Raw genomic sequence first — 21,086 nt, 5'->3', positions numbered from 1 at the left:
GAGGATTTTACAGATTTCTTTCTGTTACTGACTTGTAGTTTATTTCTGGTATAGCCTAAGAACATATTTTGTATGATTTCAGTTCTTTTAAATTTGTTAAGGTTTGTTTTAAGATCCCAGAATATGGCCTATCTTGGTGAGTGTTCCATATGCACTTGCAAAGAATGTATTCTGCCCTTGTTGGGTGGAGTCTTCAACAAATGACCATGAGGTCAAGTTGCTTGATAGTATCGCTGATTTTCTGTCTTCTTGTTCTGTTGATCACTGAGAAGGAGTGTTGATGTTTCCAAGCATGATTGTGGATTTGTCAATTTTTCCTTCATGTTCTTTTTTTTTCTTCATGTCTTAGAGCTATGCTGTTAGGTGTGAAACATTTAGGACTATTATGTCTTCTTGGTGAATTGATTCTTTCATCATTATGTAATGTGTCTCTTTATATCTGCTAATTTTTCTTATTCTAAAGTCTACTTTCTCTGTTAATAGCATACACATTCCAGCTTTCTTTTGATTACTGTTTCCATGGTTGTCTTAGTCATCTAGTGCTGCTATAACAGAAATACCACAAGTGGATGCCTTTAACAAAGAGAAGTTTGTTCTCTCACAGTCCAATAGGCTACAAGTCTGAATTCAGGGCACCAGCTCCAGGGGAAGGCTTTCTCTCTCTGTCGGCATTGGAGGAAGGTCCTTGTCATCAGTCTTCCCTTGGTCTGGGAGCATCTCAGTGCAGGAACCTCAGGTCCAAAGAATGCGCTCTGCTCCCGGTGCTGCTTGCTTTCTTGGCGATATGAGGTCCCTGCCCTCCTCCCTCGCTAGCTTCCCTTTCCTTTTATCTCTTGAGAAATAAAAGGTGGTGCAGGCCACATCTCAGGGAAACTCCCTTTACATTGGTTCAGGGACGTGACCTGGGTAAGTGTAGTGTTACAATCCCACCCTAATCCTCTTTAACATAAAATTACAATCACAAAATGGAGGACAACCACACAATACTGGGAATCACGGCCTAACCAAGTTGACACACATTTTGGGGGGATATATAATCAATCCTTGACAACGGCATAAATTTTCTCTCCTTTTACCTTTAATCTGTCTATATGTTTAGAGTGGGTTTCTTTTATATAGCATATAGTTAGGTCTCATATTTTATCTAGCTTTACACTGTCTTTAGTTGATGCATTTAGGCTATTTACATTTATGTAATTACCGATATGATTAAAGTCTACCATTTTATTATTTTTTTCTGTTCTTCTGCTCTGCTTTTTCATTCTTCTCTTTCTCCTTTCCTGCCTATTTTTGGATTATTTAAAATTTCCTTAGTATTTTATTTTAATTTATCTACTGGTGTTTTGGACCCTAATAGCATAGTGGTTAAGTGCTACAGCTGCTAACCAAAAGTCCGGCTGTTCAAATCTACCAGGTGCTTCTTGGAAACTCTATGGGGCAGTTCTTGACTCAATGGCAACAGGTTTGGTTTGGGTTTTTTACTGGTGTTTTGGCTATATCTCTTTGCTTTTTAATTAAGTGTTTGCTCTAGGATTTACAATATGCATGCCTTGCCCATCACAATCTATCTAGGTCTAATATTTTACCATTGTAAGGCAAATGTAGAAGACTTACAACCATATAAGTTTCTTTATTCTCCCATTCTTTATATTATAAAGATATTTATCATTTCTGTTGCTCTTTATCCATTCCTGAAATTCTAAGTTTGCCTCTGGGATCATTCTCCTTCAGTCTGAAGTATTTCCTTTGGCGTCTCTTCTAGTGCAGATCTGCTGATGATAAACTGTCTTTGTTTTCTTTAATCTGAAGATACCAGTAAAAAACCAGTGCCGTCGAGTCGATTCCGACTCATAGCGACCCTATAGGACAGAGTAGAACTGCCCCAAAAAGTTTCCAAGGAGCACCTGGCAGATTTGAACTGCCAACCTTTTGGTTAGCAGCTGTAGCACTTAACCACTACGCTAGATAGATGTCTTTATAGCTGTAGCACTTAACCACTACGCTAGATAGATGTCTTTATAGCTGTAGCACTTAACCACTACACTAGATAGATGTCTTTATTTTGCTCTCATTCCTGAAGGATATTTTCACTGAATACAGGATTGTGATTTGACAGGGTTTTTGTTTCCTTCCAGCAATGTGAAGATGTTGTTCCACAGTCTTGTGGTTTCCATTCTTTCCGATGGGAAATTCTCAGTCATTTGAATCATTATTCCTCTATATGTAATGTGTAGTTTTTGTTTTTTTTCTTTCTGGCTGTTTTTAAGATCTTTTTGGTATATTTGGTTTTTAGCAGCTGGATTTTGATGTGTCTGGATGTGGTTTTATTTTATCATATCTGGAGTTTGTGAGATTCTTGAATCTATAAATGTATGTCTTTCACCAAAATTGAGGAAATTTTTAGTCAGCATTTCTTCAAATGTGTTTTTCTATACCAGTCTCTTTCTCCTCTCCTTCATTGACACGATGTTGGACACTTTGAAATTGTCTGTGAGGTGCTGAAAGCAATTTGGCCTTTATTTTCAGTTCTTTTGTGCCAGACCACACCTGGGGCTAATGACTGGGTGCTGACCAGACCAAGAGACATCACCTGCAGCCTGATGTTGACTAGTCTCAGAGGGCATGATGTAATCCATCTTGACCATGTGGTGAGGCCAATAAAGACTCTGAGCACAGAGGCTCAGAGGGCTTCCTGGTTGATGAGAACATCTGCACTCAGGAGGGTAGAGCATCCCCTTGGGTCATGGAAGCTTCAAATTGGGATCCCTTCCAGACCTCAACCTATGTGTTTCTTCATTTGTATCCTTTTTGGTTGTAATAAATTTGTAGTCATAAGCAAATCATTGAACCCAAAGAGGCAGCGGGAGCCAGCAGGTCGGGAAAGGGGTGTTGTGTGGAGTCCTGGTTTGTGGCTGATATCTTGAAAGGGTAGGGTGAAACCAGCTGTGAATCTGTGGCCAGGAGGGCAGAAGAGTGGGATGTTGTGTGGACTCCACAAGCTTTCGGTCGGTGTCTGCCTATTTGGCAGTCTGAAGAACTGTGTCCTTTTAAATTGTGAACTCTGATCTAGCTCTGGGGTGGCTAGGGTCATAGAAGGCCTGTGTGGACAGGTGGTCTGAAGGACAGTATTCATCTAACTTGTGAGCTCTGACCTAGCTCTGGGTGGCTACGGTAGGAGAGAGTGTGCATGAGTAGCAGACAGTGAGAATGGAGAAGTGGGAAGGTGAGGATAGGATCTACCTCCACACTTTGTGAACTGGATTCATGCTAAGCCTTACCATGCAGTTAGCAACAAAGGTGGAATTTACCCATTTTGTCCCTTATGTAGCATGGTGTTCCACAGGGCACTGAAGCTTTGTTCTTTTTTTTTTTTTTTAATCTTTTTTTCTCTCTGTTCTTCAGATTGAGTTATTTATATTGCTGTATCTTCAAGTCACTGATTCTTTCCTCTGTCTTCTGCATTCTGCTATTGAAACCATCTACTGAATTTTTATTTCAAATACTGTATTTCTCAGTTCTAAAACTTTTATTTGATTCTTTATTTATATTTTCTTTTTCTTGGCTAAGAGCTTCTATCTTTTCATTCATTTCATGGAGGATGGTTATAATAGCTGCTTTAAAGTCTTTGATAATTCCAACATCTGGATCATCTTGGGGTTGGCATGTGTCTTTTCCCTTGGGTAGATTTTCCGAGTTCATGGTATGTTGAATAATTTTGGATTATATCCTAAACATTTTGTATATTGTGTTGTCAAACTCTAGGTCCTTTTAAAGTCCTTTGGGAATGTTGATTTGTGTGTGTGTGTGTGTGCGTGTTGTTTTAACAATCAACTGGTTATATTCAGACTGCAAGTCCTGTCTTGCCTTTTGTGGGTGGTAATTCCAATTTCAGTTAAATTTTCAAAGCCTTTACAATGGTGTTTAGGTCTGCCCCTTATATGTGCTACTTGGGGATTAGTTTGGAACTTGGACAGTAGTTTATATGATAGTTCAGTTCTCAAAATTTCTGCTATGCTTTCTGGGGGATATTCTGTACATGCACAACTTGACTGGGAGTCTAGGACTTAGGTCAGTTTATACATGAAATTATGAGACCCTCTTTTCCTGCTCTCTCCTCTGTATGATTTCCCCTCATACTCTCCAGAAATCAGGAGCTCTGTTTTCTGGTCTTCTGGATAAAAAACATACTCTCCAGCAGTCAGGAGCCCAGTTTTCTGATCTTCAGAGTTGTAGCCATGGGCATTTTTTTTTCTTTTTTAAATATTTTATTGGAGTAAAATATATAACAAAAAATTTACCATTGTAGCCTGCTTTTCTCTTCCCCTACTATTTCCCTTTTCTTTTTTTTTTTTTAATAATTTTTATTGTGCTTTAAGTGAAAGTTTAAAAATCAAGTCAGTCTGTCACATGTAAGCTTATATACACCTTACTACATACTCCCATTTACTCTCCCCCTAATGAGTCAGCCCACTCCCTTCCTCCAGTCTCTCCTTTCGTGACCGTTTTGCCAGTTTGTAACCCTCTCTCCCCTCCAGACAGGAGATGCCAATACAGTCTCAAGTGTCCACCTGATACAAGTAGCTCACTCTTCATCAGCATCTCTCTCCAGCCCATTGTCCAGTCCCTTCCATGTCTGATGAGTAGTCTTCGGGAATGGTTCCTATCCTGGGCCAGCAGAAGGTTTGGGGACCATGACTGCTGGGATTCTTCTAGTCTTAGTCAGACCATTAAGTCTGGTCTTTTTATGAGAATTTGGGGTCTGCATCCCACTGTTCTTCTGCTCCCTCAGGAGCTCTCTGTTGTATTCCCTGTCAGGGCAGTCATCAGTTGTAGCCGGACACCATCTAGTTCTTCTGGTCTCAGGATGATGTAAGTCTCTAGTTCATGTGGCCGTTTCTGTCTCGGGCTCATAGTTATCGTGTGACCTTGGTGTTCTTCATTCTCCTTTGATCCAGATGGGTTGAGACCAATTGATGCATCTTAGATGGCCGCTTGTTAGCATTTAAGACCCCAGACGCCACACTTCAAAGTGGGATGCGGAACGTTATCATAATAGAGTTTATCATGCCAATTGACTTAGAAGTCCCCTTAAGCCATAGTCCCCAAACCCCCACCCTTGCTCCGCTGACCTTCGAAGCATTCAGTTTATCCCGGAAACTTCTTTGCTTTTAGTCCAGTCCAGTTGAGCTGACCTTCCCTGCATTGAGTATTGTCCTTCCCTTCACCTAAAGTAGTTCTTATCTACTAACCAATCAGTAAATAACCCTCTCCCACCTTCCCACCCTCCCCCCTCTCGTAACCACAAAAGAATGTGTTCTTCTCAGTTTATACTATTTCTCAAGAACTTACAATAGTGGTCTTATACAGTATTTGTCCTTTTGCATCTGACTAATTTCACTCAGCATAATGCCTTCCAGGTTCCTCCATGTTATGAAATATTTCACAGATTTGTCACTGTTCTTTATCGATGCGTAGTATTCCATTGTGTGAATATACCACAGTTTATTTACTCATTCATCCGTTGATGGACACCTTGGTTGCTTCCAGCTTTTTGCTGTTGTAAACAGAGCTGCAATAAACATGGGTGTGCATATATCTGTTCGTGTGAAGGCTCTTGTTTCTCTAGGGTATATTCCGAGGAGTGGGATTTCTGGGTTGTATGGTAGTTCTATTTCTAACTGTTTAAGATAACGCCAGATAGATTTCCAAAGTGGTTGTACCATTTTACATTCCCACCAGCAGTGTATAAGAGTTCCAACCTCTCCGCAGCCTCTCCAACATTCATTATTTTGTGTTTTTTGGATTAATGCCAGCCTTGTTGCAGTGAGATGGAATCTCATCGTAGTTTTAATTTGCATTTCTCTAATGGCTAATGATCGAGAGCATTTTCTCATGTCTCTGTTAGCTGCCTGAATATCTTCTTTAGTGAAGTGTGTGTTCATATCCTTTGCCCACTTCTTGATTGGGTTGTTTGTCTTTTTGTGGTTGAGTTTTGACAGAATCATGTAGATTTTAGAGATCAAGTGCTGGTCGGAGATGTCATAGCTGAAAATTCTTTCCCAGTCTGTAGGTGGTCTTTTTACTCTTTTGGTGAAGTCTTTAGATGAGCATAGGTGTTTGATTTTTAGGAGCTCCCAGTTATCTGGTTTCTCTTCGTCATTTTTGGTAATGTTTTGTATTCTGTTTATGCCTTGTATTAGGGCTCCTAGGGTTGTCCCTATTTTTTCTTCCATGATCTTTATCGTTTTAGTCTTTATGTTTAGGTCTTTGATCCACTTGGAGTTAGTTTTTGTGCATGGTGTGAGGTATGGGTCCTGTTTCATTTTTTTGCAAATGGATATCCAGTTATGCCAGCACCATTTGTTAAAAAGACTATCTTTTCCCCAATTAACTGACACTGGGCCTTTGTCAAATATCAGCTGCTCATATGTGGATGGATTTATATCTGGGTTCTCAATTCTGTTCCATTGGTCTATGTGCCTGTTGTTGTACTAGTACCAGGCTGTTTTGACTACTGTGGCTGTATAATATGTTCTAAAATCAGGTAGAGTGAGGCCTCCCAGTTTCTTCTTCTTTTTCAGTAATGCTTTACTTATCCGGGGCTTCTTTCCCTTCCATATGAAGTTGGTGATTTGTTTCTACATCACTTTAAAAAACGTCATTGGAATTTGGATCGGAAGTGCATTGTATGTATAGATGGCTTTTGGTAGAATAGACATTTTTACTATGTTTAGTCTTCCTATCCATGAGCAGCCACTGGCATTTTTAAACAGTTCTCCATGACTGGGCCCACCTTTAGGGTGAAGTGATGAGAGGAAACAGATTTTTTTAAATACTGGAAATTCCACTCACACTCTTTGCATGTGAGGGATCCCTTTTCCTGGTTCTCATATCCAGAGAGATGGGTTTTCTTTCAAGGGAATGTCAATGTCATTGGGGCACAGCCAGGAAAGAAAAAAGAGGAAACAAAACGAGAATTCTCCCCACACACCAATATTTTTTAACACTTTGAAGATGTCTTTCTGTTGTTTTCTATCTTCTATAATTTCTGTTAAGAAGTCAGCTCTCTTATTGTTACTCCTTTGAAAGTAATTTGTCTTTTTCCTATTGGTCTGAATTTTTTTTTCTATCTTTACTTTTTAGAGATTTTCTTTGATGTGCCTAGATGTGATTTTCATTGTATGTATCCTGTTTGTAGCACTTCTTTAGCTTTCATCAGTTTGGGAAAATTCTCAGCCATTATTTAGTTAAATATTGGTTTTGTTTCTTTCCTACTCTTCTTCCTTCTTCTCCTCTATCTGGGATTCTAAATACATCCATGTTACACCTTTTCACTGAGTTCTTTATATCTCTTATTCTCTGTTCTATATTTTTCATCCTTTTTCCCCTACTGTACTTCAGTCTGGATATTTTCTACTGATCTGTCTTCCAATTTGCTAATGCTTTCTTTAACTGTGTCTTATCTGCTCTTAAAACTCATCTCTTGAGTTCTTGAATTAATTTATTCTATTTTTTCAGTTCTACAAGTTCTGTTTGACTCTTTTAGATTCTAATTCTATGCTGAAATTCTCCATATTGTCTTCTTTTTTTTTTGTACATATTAATCATAATCACTTTACAGTCTATGTCAAATAACTTCCAGGTTTCTGTAAAGAGCAAAGACTATTTATTAGATGTACAAAAGTGTTATTTAAACTGTAAGTGCTACAAAAATGTAGAATAATGTGATAATGTGTTTCTGGATACCCTCAAGAACACTGAAGGAAGGTAAAGAGGGAACAGACAAATCTGTCTACCACATCAGGGCTACCTTACCATATACTTTGGCTAGATTTTCAGCAGGCAACAGGCAGCAAAGAGGGCAGGGAGGGGCTTATGTGGGAAGCTAGAAGACAGCACTCCCTCTCCAGGAGGGAACAGTGAGCAAGGGTGAACAGAACCCCTTCCTAACCATTTTTATAGCCTCAGGAGCTCTAGAGAGGATGCTGAACATCAGAGTGTGGAGCAGGAGAGGTAGGTTCCTGCTACTGCAGCAGCTGTCCTGTCTGGAGAGGCAGCTGAGGTCTGAACAAGTCCTTTGGGAAGGAGCTGCTAGGCATAGGAACTTTGGCACCAGGCTTCCAGGATTGCAGAGCCCAGAGCTGGGGGGGGGTGGGGGGGGGGACGGGGATTTTTCTAAGTGTAGAGGCCAGAGTAGAGAAAAGTCAAGTTGAAATGGAAAGTAAGACAACTGATGAGGGCACCATAGACCAGGCCGAAGAGCAGTCAGGGGCATGAGAAGTCATAAGAACATCATGGCCGTCTTTAAAGCACATTGGAGGGACTTGGACTTTCATTCTGTAAAAGATGGAAAACCACTGGTGGGTTTCCACCAGAGGACTGATGTGACCTGATTCAGGTTTAACAGGATCACTTTGTCTGCATGCGGGTAGAGAGTGGACTGAAGAGGGGCCGAGGAAAGAAACAGAGGGCCCATTTGGAGGTAACAGCAGGCAGCTAGGCAAGACAGGCTGGAGGCCTGGAGTCCATTGGTAGGGGTGGAGGGAAGGACAAGTGGTTACATCTCTGACAGGCTTGCTGACAGCTTGGACGGGATGTGGGTGCAAGAGAAAGAGGAGTGAAGGATAACTCTGAAGTTTGGGTCCATAAATGGATGGATGAACAAATAGTTTCTTATTCCTGCCTTGCACCTGAGGACACTGAGGCCCAGAGTGGTCAGGGCATCCAGCTGCAGCCAGCTGCCTTGCACATTGGTGTGGAAGCCAGCTGAGGGCCTGCCTGTAGCTAGACTCTTCACGGGGCCTTCCTCAGTCTGGGTCAGTGGCAATGAGGACGGGCCAGAGCCTGTCTGCTGAGCACCACCCCTTTGCTCTCCTTGCAGGGCCAAAGCCCAAGAGGCACGCAGCCCCACTGCCTGGGCAGCCTCGCCCTGCGACTGCCCGCTGGTGCTGCGGAAGCTCATCCGCAAGGAAGACATCCGGGCCGGCTGCAAATGCGTTGTGAAGGCACCCCTGGTATCTGATGTGGAGCTGGAGCGCTTCATGTCAGCACCCCGCGACCCCAGCCAGGTACTGGTGTTCGGGATCATCTCAGTCCAGAACCCAGCCAGAACCGCCCACCTCCAGTGGCTGCTGGACACCCTCTACCGTCACCGGCAGCAGGGCCGTGCCTCACCCTGCATCCAGGTTGGTCAAGGCCCCTGGGGAGGCCCCAGCAGGGCTCAGGCTAGGGAGGGGGCCCAGAGAAGGATCCCATGAGGCTAGGAGTGGTCTGACATCTGGGGGAGAGGCTACCCCTCCAGCCTTTCAGGTTCTTTTCTCCTTAGTCTTTGCTCACATGCTTGCTCCTGTCAGAATGCTCTGCCCCACCGCTCCACCTCCCCCTCCCCCTTCCATCCCAGGATGAGTTACTACATCAAGCTGAGCACCTTGTCTGATCCTAAGACACGGTCAAGGCGCTGTCATTTTCCTCTGGATCACGCATCACAGTTGTGATAACTTATTTGTGTGACCATTTAGAACACAAACTGTGTTCCCCTCCACCTTCTACATTTGCCTACAGTCCCTGAGTGCCCACTGTGAGCTGGGCTCGAGCAGGCTCTGGGTCCCACGGCTAACTCACACATGGCCATGCCTGAAGGAGCTTCCAGCAAGGTGGGGGACAAGTTCCACTGGCCCTGATGATGGCCACGCAGGGACGGCAGCTCCAGGCACTGCAGGAGCCAGGAAGGGTGTGCCTGCCGCCTCTCAGAGGGTGGAAGGGTCCCCAGGAGGACTGGATTTGGCAGGGGGCTGAGTGTTTCCAGCAGAGGCAGGGGCCTGTGCAAAGGCTGATGCAGGAGAAAGGGCTGCTTGAGCTCCACCTCCTTATGGTAGAAGTCCCGAGGGAGTCAAGGGCCCAAGGGCTGGACAGGGCGCCTATAACCCCATCCCTGCCCTTGTGCCCCAGCACAATCATCCCTAAGTCTCAGGTCTTCGTCCTTTAAGTCAGCAGTCATCCTTGGCGTGTTACCCAAAATCAGGGGTGGCAGCGTCCTCAAACTAACTGAGGCAGAGGATGCCATGTGGACACATGAGCTTTGTGTCCACCTGGTGACATCTTTAAGTCCTCCTTACAAATGCCAGGAGCTCAGGATTTGTGACCCCTCTGATCAGATGCTAATAACCCACTCACTCTTTCATTCCAAGTTAGCACAAAGTCAGTCACAAGCCCTTTCACTAGTCTCATACGTGGAAGCCACATTTGTTTCCTGGAGTTGACTTCTGATTTCGTTAAATTCTGTGAACATTTGTTTCATACCTGCTCTGTGTCCATCAGTGTATAAGACAGACCTAATCCTCCCTCCATGGGACTTCGAATTGACTTTAGTTTACAGAGCTTTATCTGTTCATCCATAATTGTCCCTAAATAGTGGGAATTCCTGGGTGCTCTGGCCCTGCCATGAACAGCATGAATGGGGACAAGGCCTGGCTAAGGTGGTGGAGCAGATGAAGATCTGGGTGATGGGAGTGATGGCTGCCATGGCTAGAGGTGGTGTCTGGTCTCTCTGTGACTTGTGCCCCACCATTAGGGCAGAAACACTCCCTGACATTCTCTTACTTTGAAAGCCTGAGCACTGGGAGCCATTCCTGGTGTCCCATTTTTAAATGAAAGTTCAGTGTGACTCAGCAGGGTGGCTGGCGGCACCTGAAAATAAAAGGCAGATTGAAACTGAAAAACATCACATTGGCTGCTTTAATGGACCTTTAGCATCCAGAATGAAGGAGTTGAAAGAGACCAGCTTTAGTCTGGATTGAGGTGTAGGTGTAGTTCCAGTCCTGCATCGAATTCAATGGCCTGCAGGTGTCTGGAGGGGCAGCCAACCTGGGGTAGCAGGAGAAGGAAACCCTTATCCTGTGGGAAGCAGATGCCTAAGCCTGGAAATGGGTGCACCTGGAGCATGGCTTTCATCTTCAAATCTCCCAAGGGCTTATCCCAGGGCAGAGGGAGCAGTTATGTTCTATGAACCTCATAAGATGGTGCCAGGTGTCATCTCAGTGACAACCTTCACCAATGGAGGGCCCTCAGTGGACCCACTGCCTCTGGGGACAGTGAGCTCGTCATGGAGGAGTATATGTGGGGGCAGAATGACCCCTTGGGCAGGAGTGGGGCAGGGGGTTGTAGCATGGGGCTCCAGGACTCAGATGGGCACTCGCCTGGCCGAGAATCCCGGAATCCAAGTGAGTCTTCTTGGGATGCACTCAATGGCAACTAAATGCAACACTAACAATTTCTTGGTGTGGGGTGAGAGCACTGGGCATTTCTGTCTTGGCAGTGCCGGCATGACCCCTACCGCCTGCTGCGGTATGACCCGGACAGCCCCCTGCAGAACGACCCGCCTCTGCTGGTGAAGAAGTACGCGGTGGTGCAGGGCATGGTTCTGGTGAGCCGGAGCCCAGTCACAAATGTGGGAGGAGTGAGAAAGAGAGGGACAATGAGGGAGCGTGGGCTTCAGGATCTGCTCCCCACCCATGCAGAGGCCAGAGAGAGGAAGGACTCATCGGGGGGTCACCCAGCACGGGGAGCTGAGGCTAGAGCCCAGCCTCCCGTCCCCAACCCTCAGCTCTACCCAACGTGTTCCCCAATCCAGGAGACTGAAGGGACAGGAGGTACTTAACCCAGAGAATCAAATTCCTTTTAACACATGTTTTTAAATAAGCTTTATACTAAAAACAGGAGTCCCTGAGTGGGGCAAATAGTTAAGCACTCGACCAACTAACTGAAGGCTGGCTGTTCGAACCCACCCAAAGGCTCCTGGGCAGACAGGCCTGGCGATTTGCTTCTGAAAGGTCACAGCCCTTTGGAGCAGTTCTGCTCTGCACACATGGAGTCGTCAGGAGTCAGAATGGACTCGATGCCACTGGTTTGGTATTTTTGGTTTGGTTATACTAAAAACAATTTATTATAAAAAAAATATGTGTTCAGTAGAGAAAATTTGGAAAATACAATTTAGAAAATAATTCTCATATTATGCAGAGAGAGTACAAACACAGGGCCCCTGCTCACAATTTGGTGTCTGGCCTTGCAGTCTTTTTCTTCATATATGGTTTAGGGTCCTGCTTTGTTAACTGAAATGATATCATGAACATTTCCCCAGGTCTTTAAATCATTTGTAACACCTGACTTTTAATGACTGCATAGTAGCCTGCCATTCAATTTCTCCATCCCTGCTCCCTTTCTTGGACATTTAGGTTATTTCCAACTTTTTTTTTTCCCCATAACAAATAGCGCCATGATGAGTCTCCTTGCCCATAAATCTTTGGACAGCTCTCTAATTGTTGGAGACTGACATGTGGAAGTTGGGGAATACAGAGAGGAGCATGTCTACCCTCCCCTGAGGAGGGCTAAGCACACACAGATATGTGGGGTGAGAAGCAGAGTTGGCTGGACAGCTGTGGGCAGCGGGGTGGGCCTCCGAGCAGAGAGACACCCTTCAGGCCCCAGCACGTTGGGAGGGCTGTGAGCGAAGTGCCCACAGGAGGGCTAAGGCTAGGAGGGTGGGGCTGTGCTCTGACTTGGAGGCCTACCACACTTCACTGGGCCACTCAGGCGGGCAGCACCCCTTCCTGGGCCACCAGAGGCCTAAATTCCAGCCCAAGCTCTGCGACGCCCATGGCCCTGTCCTCTGAGCTTGAGAACTCACCTGCCTTATTATTTCATGCTGATGTGCTGAGGGCCTCCCCCTCTGTTTCCTCCCGTCTGTCAACAGATGTTCGCTGAGGGGAAGCTCCTTTTTGGAGGCTGTGTTTTGAATGGATATGGCTTCAGCAAGCAGAACCTGCTGAAACAGATCTTCCGGGCTCGACATGATTGCAAGATGGGCTACTTCCTGCCAGATGACTACAAATTTAGGTAAAACAGGAAATCCGTGGGGATGAGGGATGGGTATAGGGAGGGATGCAGAGAAGACAGCCTGTGGGGGGGGGGGCACATGGGGAGGTGAGTGGAGCCAAAGAGGAGTGAGGTGGGGGAAGCCAGAGATAGCAGAGGACAGCCTTGGCTGCAGTGCGCATGGTAAAAACTGGCGGCAAGGGGAATTTGCAGGTGGGCAGGGCAGAACAGGAGCAGGCACTCAGTCTGTGAACAAGGCCGTGTTGTTGGTTGGTCTGGGTCACAAGGTTGGGAAGGCAGGGAAATGGGATTGTTTGCACAGTGCTGGTTCCTGCTGGAGAACTAATACAGACAGGGTTTGGGCAGGGGCCCTTGCTACCCTCTTCCTTCTTTCCTGCCACTCCCTACTACCTGTGCAGTATGCAGTTCCAACTCTGCCTCTACTCTGCACACCAGCAGGACCACATAGACCATGATTGTTCATGGAGTGACTGTAGACCTTGTATACGGAGGCAGGGTGCTGCCCCTAAGCCTCTAATCTCAGATTTTTCAACCAAGAGCTACCAATGTATTGAGCACCTGGGCCCAGCTTTGCTGAGATGGTCACAGGTAGGTTTCTTGGCTCAGGAAGCATGCTGCCTTGTCCAGGAAAGGAGCCTAGTGTTTATGAAGTTACTGAGAGCTCTGTCAGGAGCCTATGACCAGATTCTAAAATGTCTGGCACCAGACAGTGTGGTGCAGTAAATCAGGGGTCACGAGGCATAAAGTCCCTGCTCCACTCTTTACTAGCTGAGTGACCTTGGGCTCATCAGTCTGCCTCCCTAATCCTCAGTTTCCTCACCCTTCAAATGAGGATGATCATACCTATCTCACAGGGTCATCGTGAGGGTCTTATGCTATTGTGTTTGTTGAAGTGCTTTGTAAGCCATAAAGCAGTGAACCAGCATGTATAAAAACATTATCTGCATGAAGATGTGTCGTTGTCTATGATTGTACCCCACAGTACTGAGCCCGGGCAGCCCTCCATTCCCACACAGGTTCCTTGGTTTTCTAGGCGTCCAGATGCCAGTGAGCTGAGTCTGAGCCTTGTCCAAATGTCTGCCTGGCCTGATGAAGTAGGGGGATCCTACCCCCAGGACCAGTGGAGGTCACACAAAATGACCCCAAAATCATGGAGCACTTCATAGAGCCTAGGAACATCAGGAAGGGCAGATACTGAAATGTGCCGGAAAAAAAAACACTGAGATCCCATGGCCTAAGGCTCAAAGAGGGGAGAAGTCTTATCCTGGATTCTCTAGAGAAGCAAAACCAGTAAAGCAAATAAATATATATAGAGAAAGAGATTTATATCAAGGAAATGGCTCACGTGGTTATAGAGGCTGGAACATCCCAAGTCCGTGGGTGAGGAAAGAGGCTTTTCCTGATTCACTTAGCCACAGGGGCTGGCAAACCCAAGATTGGCAGGTCAGAGAGCAGGGCTCTTGCTAACAGGCTGCAAAGATCAATGAATCCCAAGATTGGTAGGCCAGACCGCAGGTAAGCTGCTAGCTCAAATCCCAAGAACCAGAGGTCAGACAAACAGGAGCCAGCTGCAGGATCCAGCGTGAGCAAAAAGCCCCCAAGCCTTGCCAGAATGTCCACTTATATTTGATGCAGGCCATATGCCCAAGGAAACTCCCTTTCAACTGATTGGCTACTCACAGCAGATTCCATCATGGGGGTAATCACATGTCAGATCTCAACAGGGAAGTGATCACAATGTTATACAACTGCCAAAACACTGAAAATCATGGCCCAGCCAAATAGACACACAATCTTAACCATCACAGGAGGGCTCAGAGGCACCTGAAAACAAGTTCATCAACAGTCCAGAGGAAAGTAAGACAAGGAGCTGGGACCGCTCAGGTTTAACCCTGTCAAGACCCTATTACTTTCTCTTTTTAAATTTATTTTTGATACTATGTGTTTTCAGTAATGGAAGGCATGCTGAATCAAGGAGTCTTGCTGAATTCATGTTATGAAATATGAATTTTGATACATATTTTGTGGTGAACATATGTCCCAAAAAACACACCAAATCATGGCACCATAATTTGTGGGATGCAATGTCCCACCAATCATAGGAGTCACAAGTTACTGCAGGTGCCTTCCATTTGGTCACATTGGTCACCTCCTGTTTTCCAAATATCACACACACACACACACAAACCACCAGAGCTCCCTATCCCTACCTATCACATAAAAAAAATCACATAGGAAACCATAAATATGTTTACAAGGCTTATCTAGCCATACAAAAGCCAAAAGAGACAAAAGTTTGACCCAATCACAGTTCCTAGGTGCACTGTCTCATACATAAGCCTTCTTCTACCTTAGTGAATTTTTGCTGAAGAACATTTCTTTCATTTTTCACCATTATACGAGCCCCCACTGGAGGGCAGCATACACTTTTAGTGGGAAAAGCAGCCTCCCAAGAAAGCTGAGAACCCAAAAATGTTTGTGGGCACATTCTGTCCCTAGAACCATGAAAGATAAGAGAAACACCAAAGACAGAAGGAGGAGGATACCAGCACAGATGGACAGAAGAGAGGGCAGTGACCTGTCCATAAAAAAACCCATTGCTGTCGAGTCGATTCCAACTCATAGTGACCCTATAGAACACAGTAAAATTGCCCCATAGGGTTTCCAAGTAGCAGTTGGTGGATTTGAACTGTTGAGCTTTTGGTTAGTAGCAGTAGCTCTTAACCACTGTGCCACCAGGGCTCCAAGAACCTGTCATGAAGACCAAAATTGCAAATGAGCTGAGGCTGCTGGAAAATGCAAAGACAACAAGCAAAGGCTCTTTCAGAAACATTCAGAGAGAGGACAGGAGGAAGGCAGGCTTGCCACTTGGGGATGTGATGAATGGGGAATCGGGGGGTGCTGAGAGTAATTACAACAGCACAAAAAGGTGTAGCTCTTACTTTGCTTCTGCCGTCCTCAAGAACAAGGCAATAGGTCAAATAGGAAAGGGAGGCAATGTCTTTAAAAGGGAAGAGAAAGGTAAAAAGGAGACTGGCCACCTTGAATAGCTGTGACCTGGACAAGCCACTTACCCTCTCTGGGACTCAGCCTCTCTGTCTGTAAAGTAAGAAAAGGAAGAGTTTTCATTGTGTTGGGCTGTGAGGGTTACCTGTCAACTCTGTAGAGTGCTGGTACATCACTAACATTCACTGAGAGTTTACTAATTACAGTTGTTAGTGCCATTATTATTATTATTACTAAATAAGTTCTGGTCTCCTAATTTGTTACATCCAAGGGTTCTGAGAGGACTTAAAGGTATATTTACAGCAGTTTTCAATAATTTTTGAGGAATGGTGGGGAAGGAATCAGAAAACTAGATACGCACACAAAGTAGATATACACAAAGACAGCCTAGGTTTTTGAAAGTGGAAAAGGGTAGATTCCTGAAATTATAAACTATTAGGATTCATCCTAATTCCGGAATGACCTATTAGGTTGATGGTTTGAAAGCATTTAGGGAAAAAAGGGGGTGGAATGTCACAGGACAACTTCAACGATTTTCAATGAGTTGTCAACAATTTCATTCTACTTGGATTCACAATCAATGCCCATGGAAGCAACAGTCAAGAAATCAAAGAACATTGGACAAATCTGCTGCAAAAGACCACTTTGAAGTGTTAAATAGCAAAGATGTCATTATAAGAACTAAAGCATGCCTGACCCAAGCCATGTTATTTTCAGTCACCTCATATGTATGCAAAAGTTGGACAATAAATAAGAAGATTGAAGAACTGACACATTTGAATTGTGGTGTTGGCAAAGAATATTGGCTATACAGTGGACTGCCAGAACAATGAACAAATCTGTCTTGGAAGAAGTACGATTAGAATGCTCCTTAGAAGTGAGGATGGTGAGACTTTGTCTCACTTACTTTGGATATATTATCAAAGGGACCTGTCCCTGGAGAAGGACATTGTGCTTGGTAGAGGATCAGTGAAAAATAGGAAGACCCTCAATGAGATGGACTGACACAGTGGCTTCAACAGTGGGCTCAAACATAGCAACCATTGTGAGGATAGTGCAGGACTAGGCAACATTTCATTCTGTTATACAAAAGGTTGCTACTTGATGGCACCTAACAACAACATATCTGTGAAATAAACCACCCCAAGCAACAATCATTATTGCTCATGGTCTGGGACTCAACTAGGCATTTCTTGCTTGGGGTCCTCATGTACTTGTGGTTAGAAGCTGGCTGGGGCTGAAATAGCCTGGAAGCATTTCTTACATGCATGCCTGACTACTGATGCTGGCTGTCAGCCAGAACACTTACTCTTGGCTTCTCTATGTGGCCTGGGCTTCCACACAGCATGGCGGCTGGGTTCTGAGAGCAAGCGTCCCAAGAAAGAGCTGATAGAAGCTGTATTGTCTTTTATGACCTAGCCTCATAAGTCATGTAGCATTACATTCCCCTGCATGCAAGTCCCTGGGACAGTGGTCGGCTAGACTTGGCAGACAACTGACCAAGGTGTCAGCATTCCATCAGAAGTGTGATTTCTAGGCTGTGAGTTAAGTTCATATCTCCTTGTGGGTTTTCTAGAGTTTTCATAGGTCTGATCACCGAGGTAGCCCAATTCTGGCCAACGTGGAGGGGTGTGTGTATATGTTGGGGAAGGCAGTTCTCTTCCTACCTCTATCGTTCTGACATCCAGCCTTGCACCCTCACCCAGGTGAGGAGGTAGATCTGGCTATAAAAGCCTTACCTCCTCTCTGACTCACACTGAGAGGGCCCCATAGCCCTGAACTCAACTTTTCCTCTTCTTCCTTCTCCAAGTCAGGTCCCAACCGAGGAGAGGTCCCTTTGTCAAAGAGCTTGCTACCTCTGAGCCTTGGTCTCGAGCAGCCCCAGCCACTTCCCCTCCCTTCTCCAGCACCCTTTCCCCCAGTCCACAACAGTGCATAGCCAACCTACCACTTGCCAGCTACTATGGCAGCATCCTCCCTCAGCCCAAGGAAGCCTACCCTAGAGGCTACCTCCCTAGGCCTTTCTCATTCTATCCTCAGGCCCCTCAATAGCTCTTATAAAAGATGAGTAAATCCAGGCTCTGGAAGAGGGTGTACATTCTCTGTGCCCACAGGTCAAGGCATGGAAGAGCTGGCATTCAGCCTTGGCCCCCGGCTGCCTTCCAGAAAGCTGACCTCCCCTCTCCACACCCAGGCAGCTTTCCCTACCGTACCCACTTTGTTGGGTCTCAGCAAGGCTTTGGTTTAGCTCCAGGGTTTTGACATGGTGAGCCTGTTGCTGACCTGCTCTAGGTCAAGTCATTCTGTTAGGGGAGCCAGGGACAAGCAAGGTGGGGACCAGGCCTGGCTGCTGAGATAAAGCTCCTGGCTCGTGGAGAGCAAGCAGTAGAAGCCTTCCAGGATGGAGGCAATGCTGGACTTCCCATGTGTTAGGGAGTCAATGTGGATCAGTTCATGAGAAGTCCAGGCGAGACCTGCTGGAGCAGGGGCCCCTACTGAAGTTATGATAAGCAGGCATCGGGTAGGCAGGGGAAGGGCCTGTCAAAGGGGGCTTCCATAACTTGATTTTACAGGAAATGAGGAGCCATTGAAGGTTTTGAGCTAGGGAGAAGCTTAATCAGAGTCAGGCTTTAAACTCACGAACATGGCAGGGACTGGTTTGGGGTTTATCAAGATTGTCATGAGCTTGTCACAGGAACAGATGATTGGTATGGATGAAGAGGGTCAAAGCCACCTCTCTCTGGACTGAGGACCTGAGTGGGACTGAGAGAGATGTTACCTTCCTCGAGTGGAACAAGGGAAGGTGGGCTCCACTCACCAAAGCAAGTACAAAGATTTTTGAAATTGGGTGCTCAGTAAACTCTTTCGGTATAGATGAATGGATGAATGAAATGTCCAGGGGGCAGGGGGGCTCTGCTTCTTTCTGGAACTTTTCCCGCACTCTCCAAGAACCCAATGCCCGCCAGAGATCCTGAGGATCTCCTCTCCATTCCGGCTGGGTGGCGTGAGGGAGCTTTGCAGGGAGGCCTGAAGGGTCCCTCAGCCTACCCCCTGTACCTCCGCCTCTACCCCTGCCCTCTGGGAATAGCACAGGCTGGAAGCAACTGCTTCTGGGCTCAGCCCAGGCTCCTTCTCACACAGGTGGCCTGAGGGCCTCATCTTCTTCAACGGCCACTCGGCAGGTCTTCAGTCTGCAGATGAGGTGTTCAAAAGGGCCATTTCAACGTTACTGTATGTGCTCCTGTGAGGTGGGGGTGAGGCACGAAGAAAAGCCTTAGTTTGCTAAATGCAAACTCTGTGAATATACCAGATTCTGAGGCCCTGTTTTGGTATTTCTTCATTTTTTAATTTTTCTAGGAACCTCAAGAGGATGGAAGGGTCCCCAGTTGTCTCTTGTTGACTCAGAAAGGCCTCGACCTTGAGCAAGTCATTATTTGTCCCTTCATGTGGTCTTTAAGGGCAGTAGAGATTTAAACAGACCACCACACTGTTTCTTGCTCAAAGCCTTTGTGAGTCCCACCCCTGCCTCGACGGTCTCTCCACACTCACTCCCAGCCCAAGCCCATCCTCAGCCTGGGTGGCTCATGCTTCACATTCAATTCTTTGGCATGGATGCCATCTTCCCCCAGAAAGTGGGTGGGATGCCACTTCCCCAGCTGCCACCTCCCTGCCAGCTACTCGTGGGGCAAGGCCTAGCAGGACCAAGCCAAGCAGAGCCCAGTAAGTGCGGACTGAATGAACACACAGTGGGTGATGAGTGGGTCCTGTCCCTGCCATGAACTCACTAGGTGCCCTTGAACAAGCCTCTCATCTCTCTGGACATCAACGCCCTTGTCTGTAGCATGGGGACAGAGGTCCTTGAGTAGCCTGTTTCCCAGGGCTGTGTGATACTCAAAACTGTTGTACCCAGGAAGTGGGTGTAGTAGGCAGTAAGTGGGGTGCAAGGGGAGGAGGACCATGCCTCATGATGGTTTCCTGACTTCATTCCTCTCTCCTTGCCCGCTCGCACCCCTACCCCCACAGGCATCACCTGTGGTCAGGGTTGGGAGTTCAGAAGTAGCTGGCACATGGGATGGGGCAAATCTAGCCTAAGACAGAAGCCAGGGAAGCAAACCCTGGGCCTCCAGAGTGGTCAGATCCTGCCTTCACCGGCCCTTGGGAAAAGAAGCACTTGTGCCCTTTTTCTCTCGATCAAGAAAACAAACAAGTGAACAGTTGCTGTTGAGTTGACTCCAACTCAGGGTGACCCCATGTGTGTCAGAATGAAACTGTGCCCCGTAGGGTTTTTTTTTTTTTTTTTTATAATAACTTTTATTAAGCTTCAAGTGAACGTTTACAAATCCAATCAGTCTGTCACATATAAGTTTACATACATCTCACTCCCTACTCCCACTTACTCTCCCCGTCTTGAGTCAGCCCTTTCAGTCTCTCCTTTCTTGACAATTTTGCCGGCTTCCCTCTCTCTCTATCCTCCCATCCCCCCTCCAGACAAGAGTTGCCAACACAATCTCAAGTGTACACCTGATATAATTAGCTCACTCTTCATCAGCGTCTCTCTCCCACCCGCTGACCAGTCCCTTTCATGTCTGATGAGTTGTCTTCAGGGATGGTTCCTGTCCTGTGTCAACAGGAGGTCTGGAGAGCATGACCGCCGGGATTCCTCCAGTCTCAGTCAGACCATTAAGTTTGGTCTTCTTATGAGAATTTGGGGTCTGCATCCCACTGCTCTCCTGCTCCCTCAGGGGTCCTCTGCTGAGCTCCCTGTCAGGGCAGTCATCGATTGTGGCCGGGCACCAACTAGTTCTTCTGGTCTCAGGATGATGTAGGTCTCTGGTTCATGTGGCCCTTTCTGTCTCTTGGGCTCTTAGTTGTCATGTGGACTTGGTGTTCTTCATTTTCCTTTGCTCCAGGTGGGTTGAGACCAATTGCTGCATCTTAGATGGCTGCTTGTTAGCATTTAAGACCCCAGACGCCACATTTCAAAGTGGGATGCAGAATGATTTCATAATAGAATTATTTTGCCAATTGACTTAGAAGTCCCCGCAAACCATGTTCCCCAGACCCCCGCGCTTGCTCCGCTGAGCTTTGAAGCATTCATTTTATCCTGGAAACTTCTTTGCTTTTGGTCCAGTCCAATTGAGCTGACCTTCCATGTATTGAGTGTTGTCTTTCCCTTCACCTAAAGCAGT

At 46.0% G+C, this 21,086-nt stretch overlaps 1 protein-coding gene across 1 annotated transcript in view; it reads left to right on the top strand.

The window, feature by feature from the left end:
- The window catches only part of C20H3orf20 (chromosome 20 C3orf20 homolog), an 84,007-nt gene extending 64,863 nt beyond the window's left edge, over positions 1 to 19,144 (top strand). Inside the window, exons 11-14 of the mRNA XM_049863416.1 lie at positions 8,882 to 9,185; positions 11,315 to 11,422; positions 12,749 to 12,891; positions 19,039 to 19,144. Of these exons, the coding sequence (XP_049719373.1) occupies positions 8,882 to 9,185; positions 11,315 to 11,422; positions 12,749 to 12,891; positions 19,039 to 19,144 (661 nt within the window). The remainder of the gene's footprint in view (positions 1 to 8,881; positions 9,186 to 11,314; positions 11,423 to 12,748; positions 12,892 to 19,038) is intronic.
- Positions 19,145 to 21,086: the final 1,942 nt, after the last annotated feature.

Source organism: Elephas maximus, chromosome 20 (assembly GCF_024166365.1).
Source record: "Elephas maximus indicus isolate mEleMax1 chromosome 20, mEleMax1 primary haplotype, whole genome shotgun sequence".
In the NCBI taxonomy this organism is placed as follows: domain Eukaryota; kingdom Metazoa; phylum Chordata; class Mammalia; order Proboscidea; family Elephantidae; genus Elephas; species Elephas maximus.
Note: the sequence above shows the minus strand (reverse complement) of the source record. Positions and strands in the feature narration are given on the sequence as shown.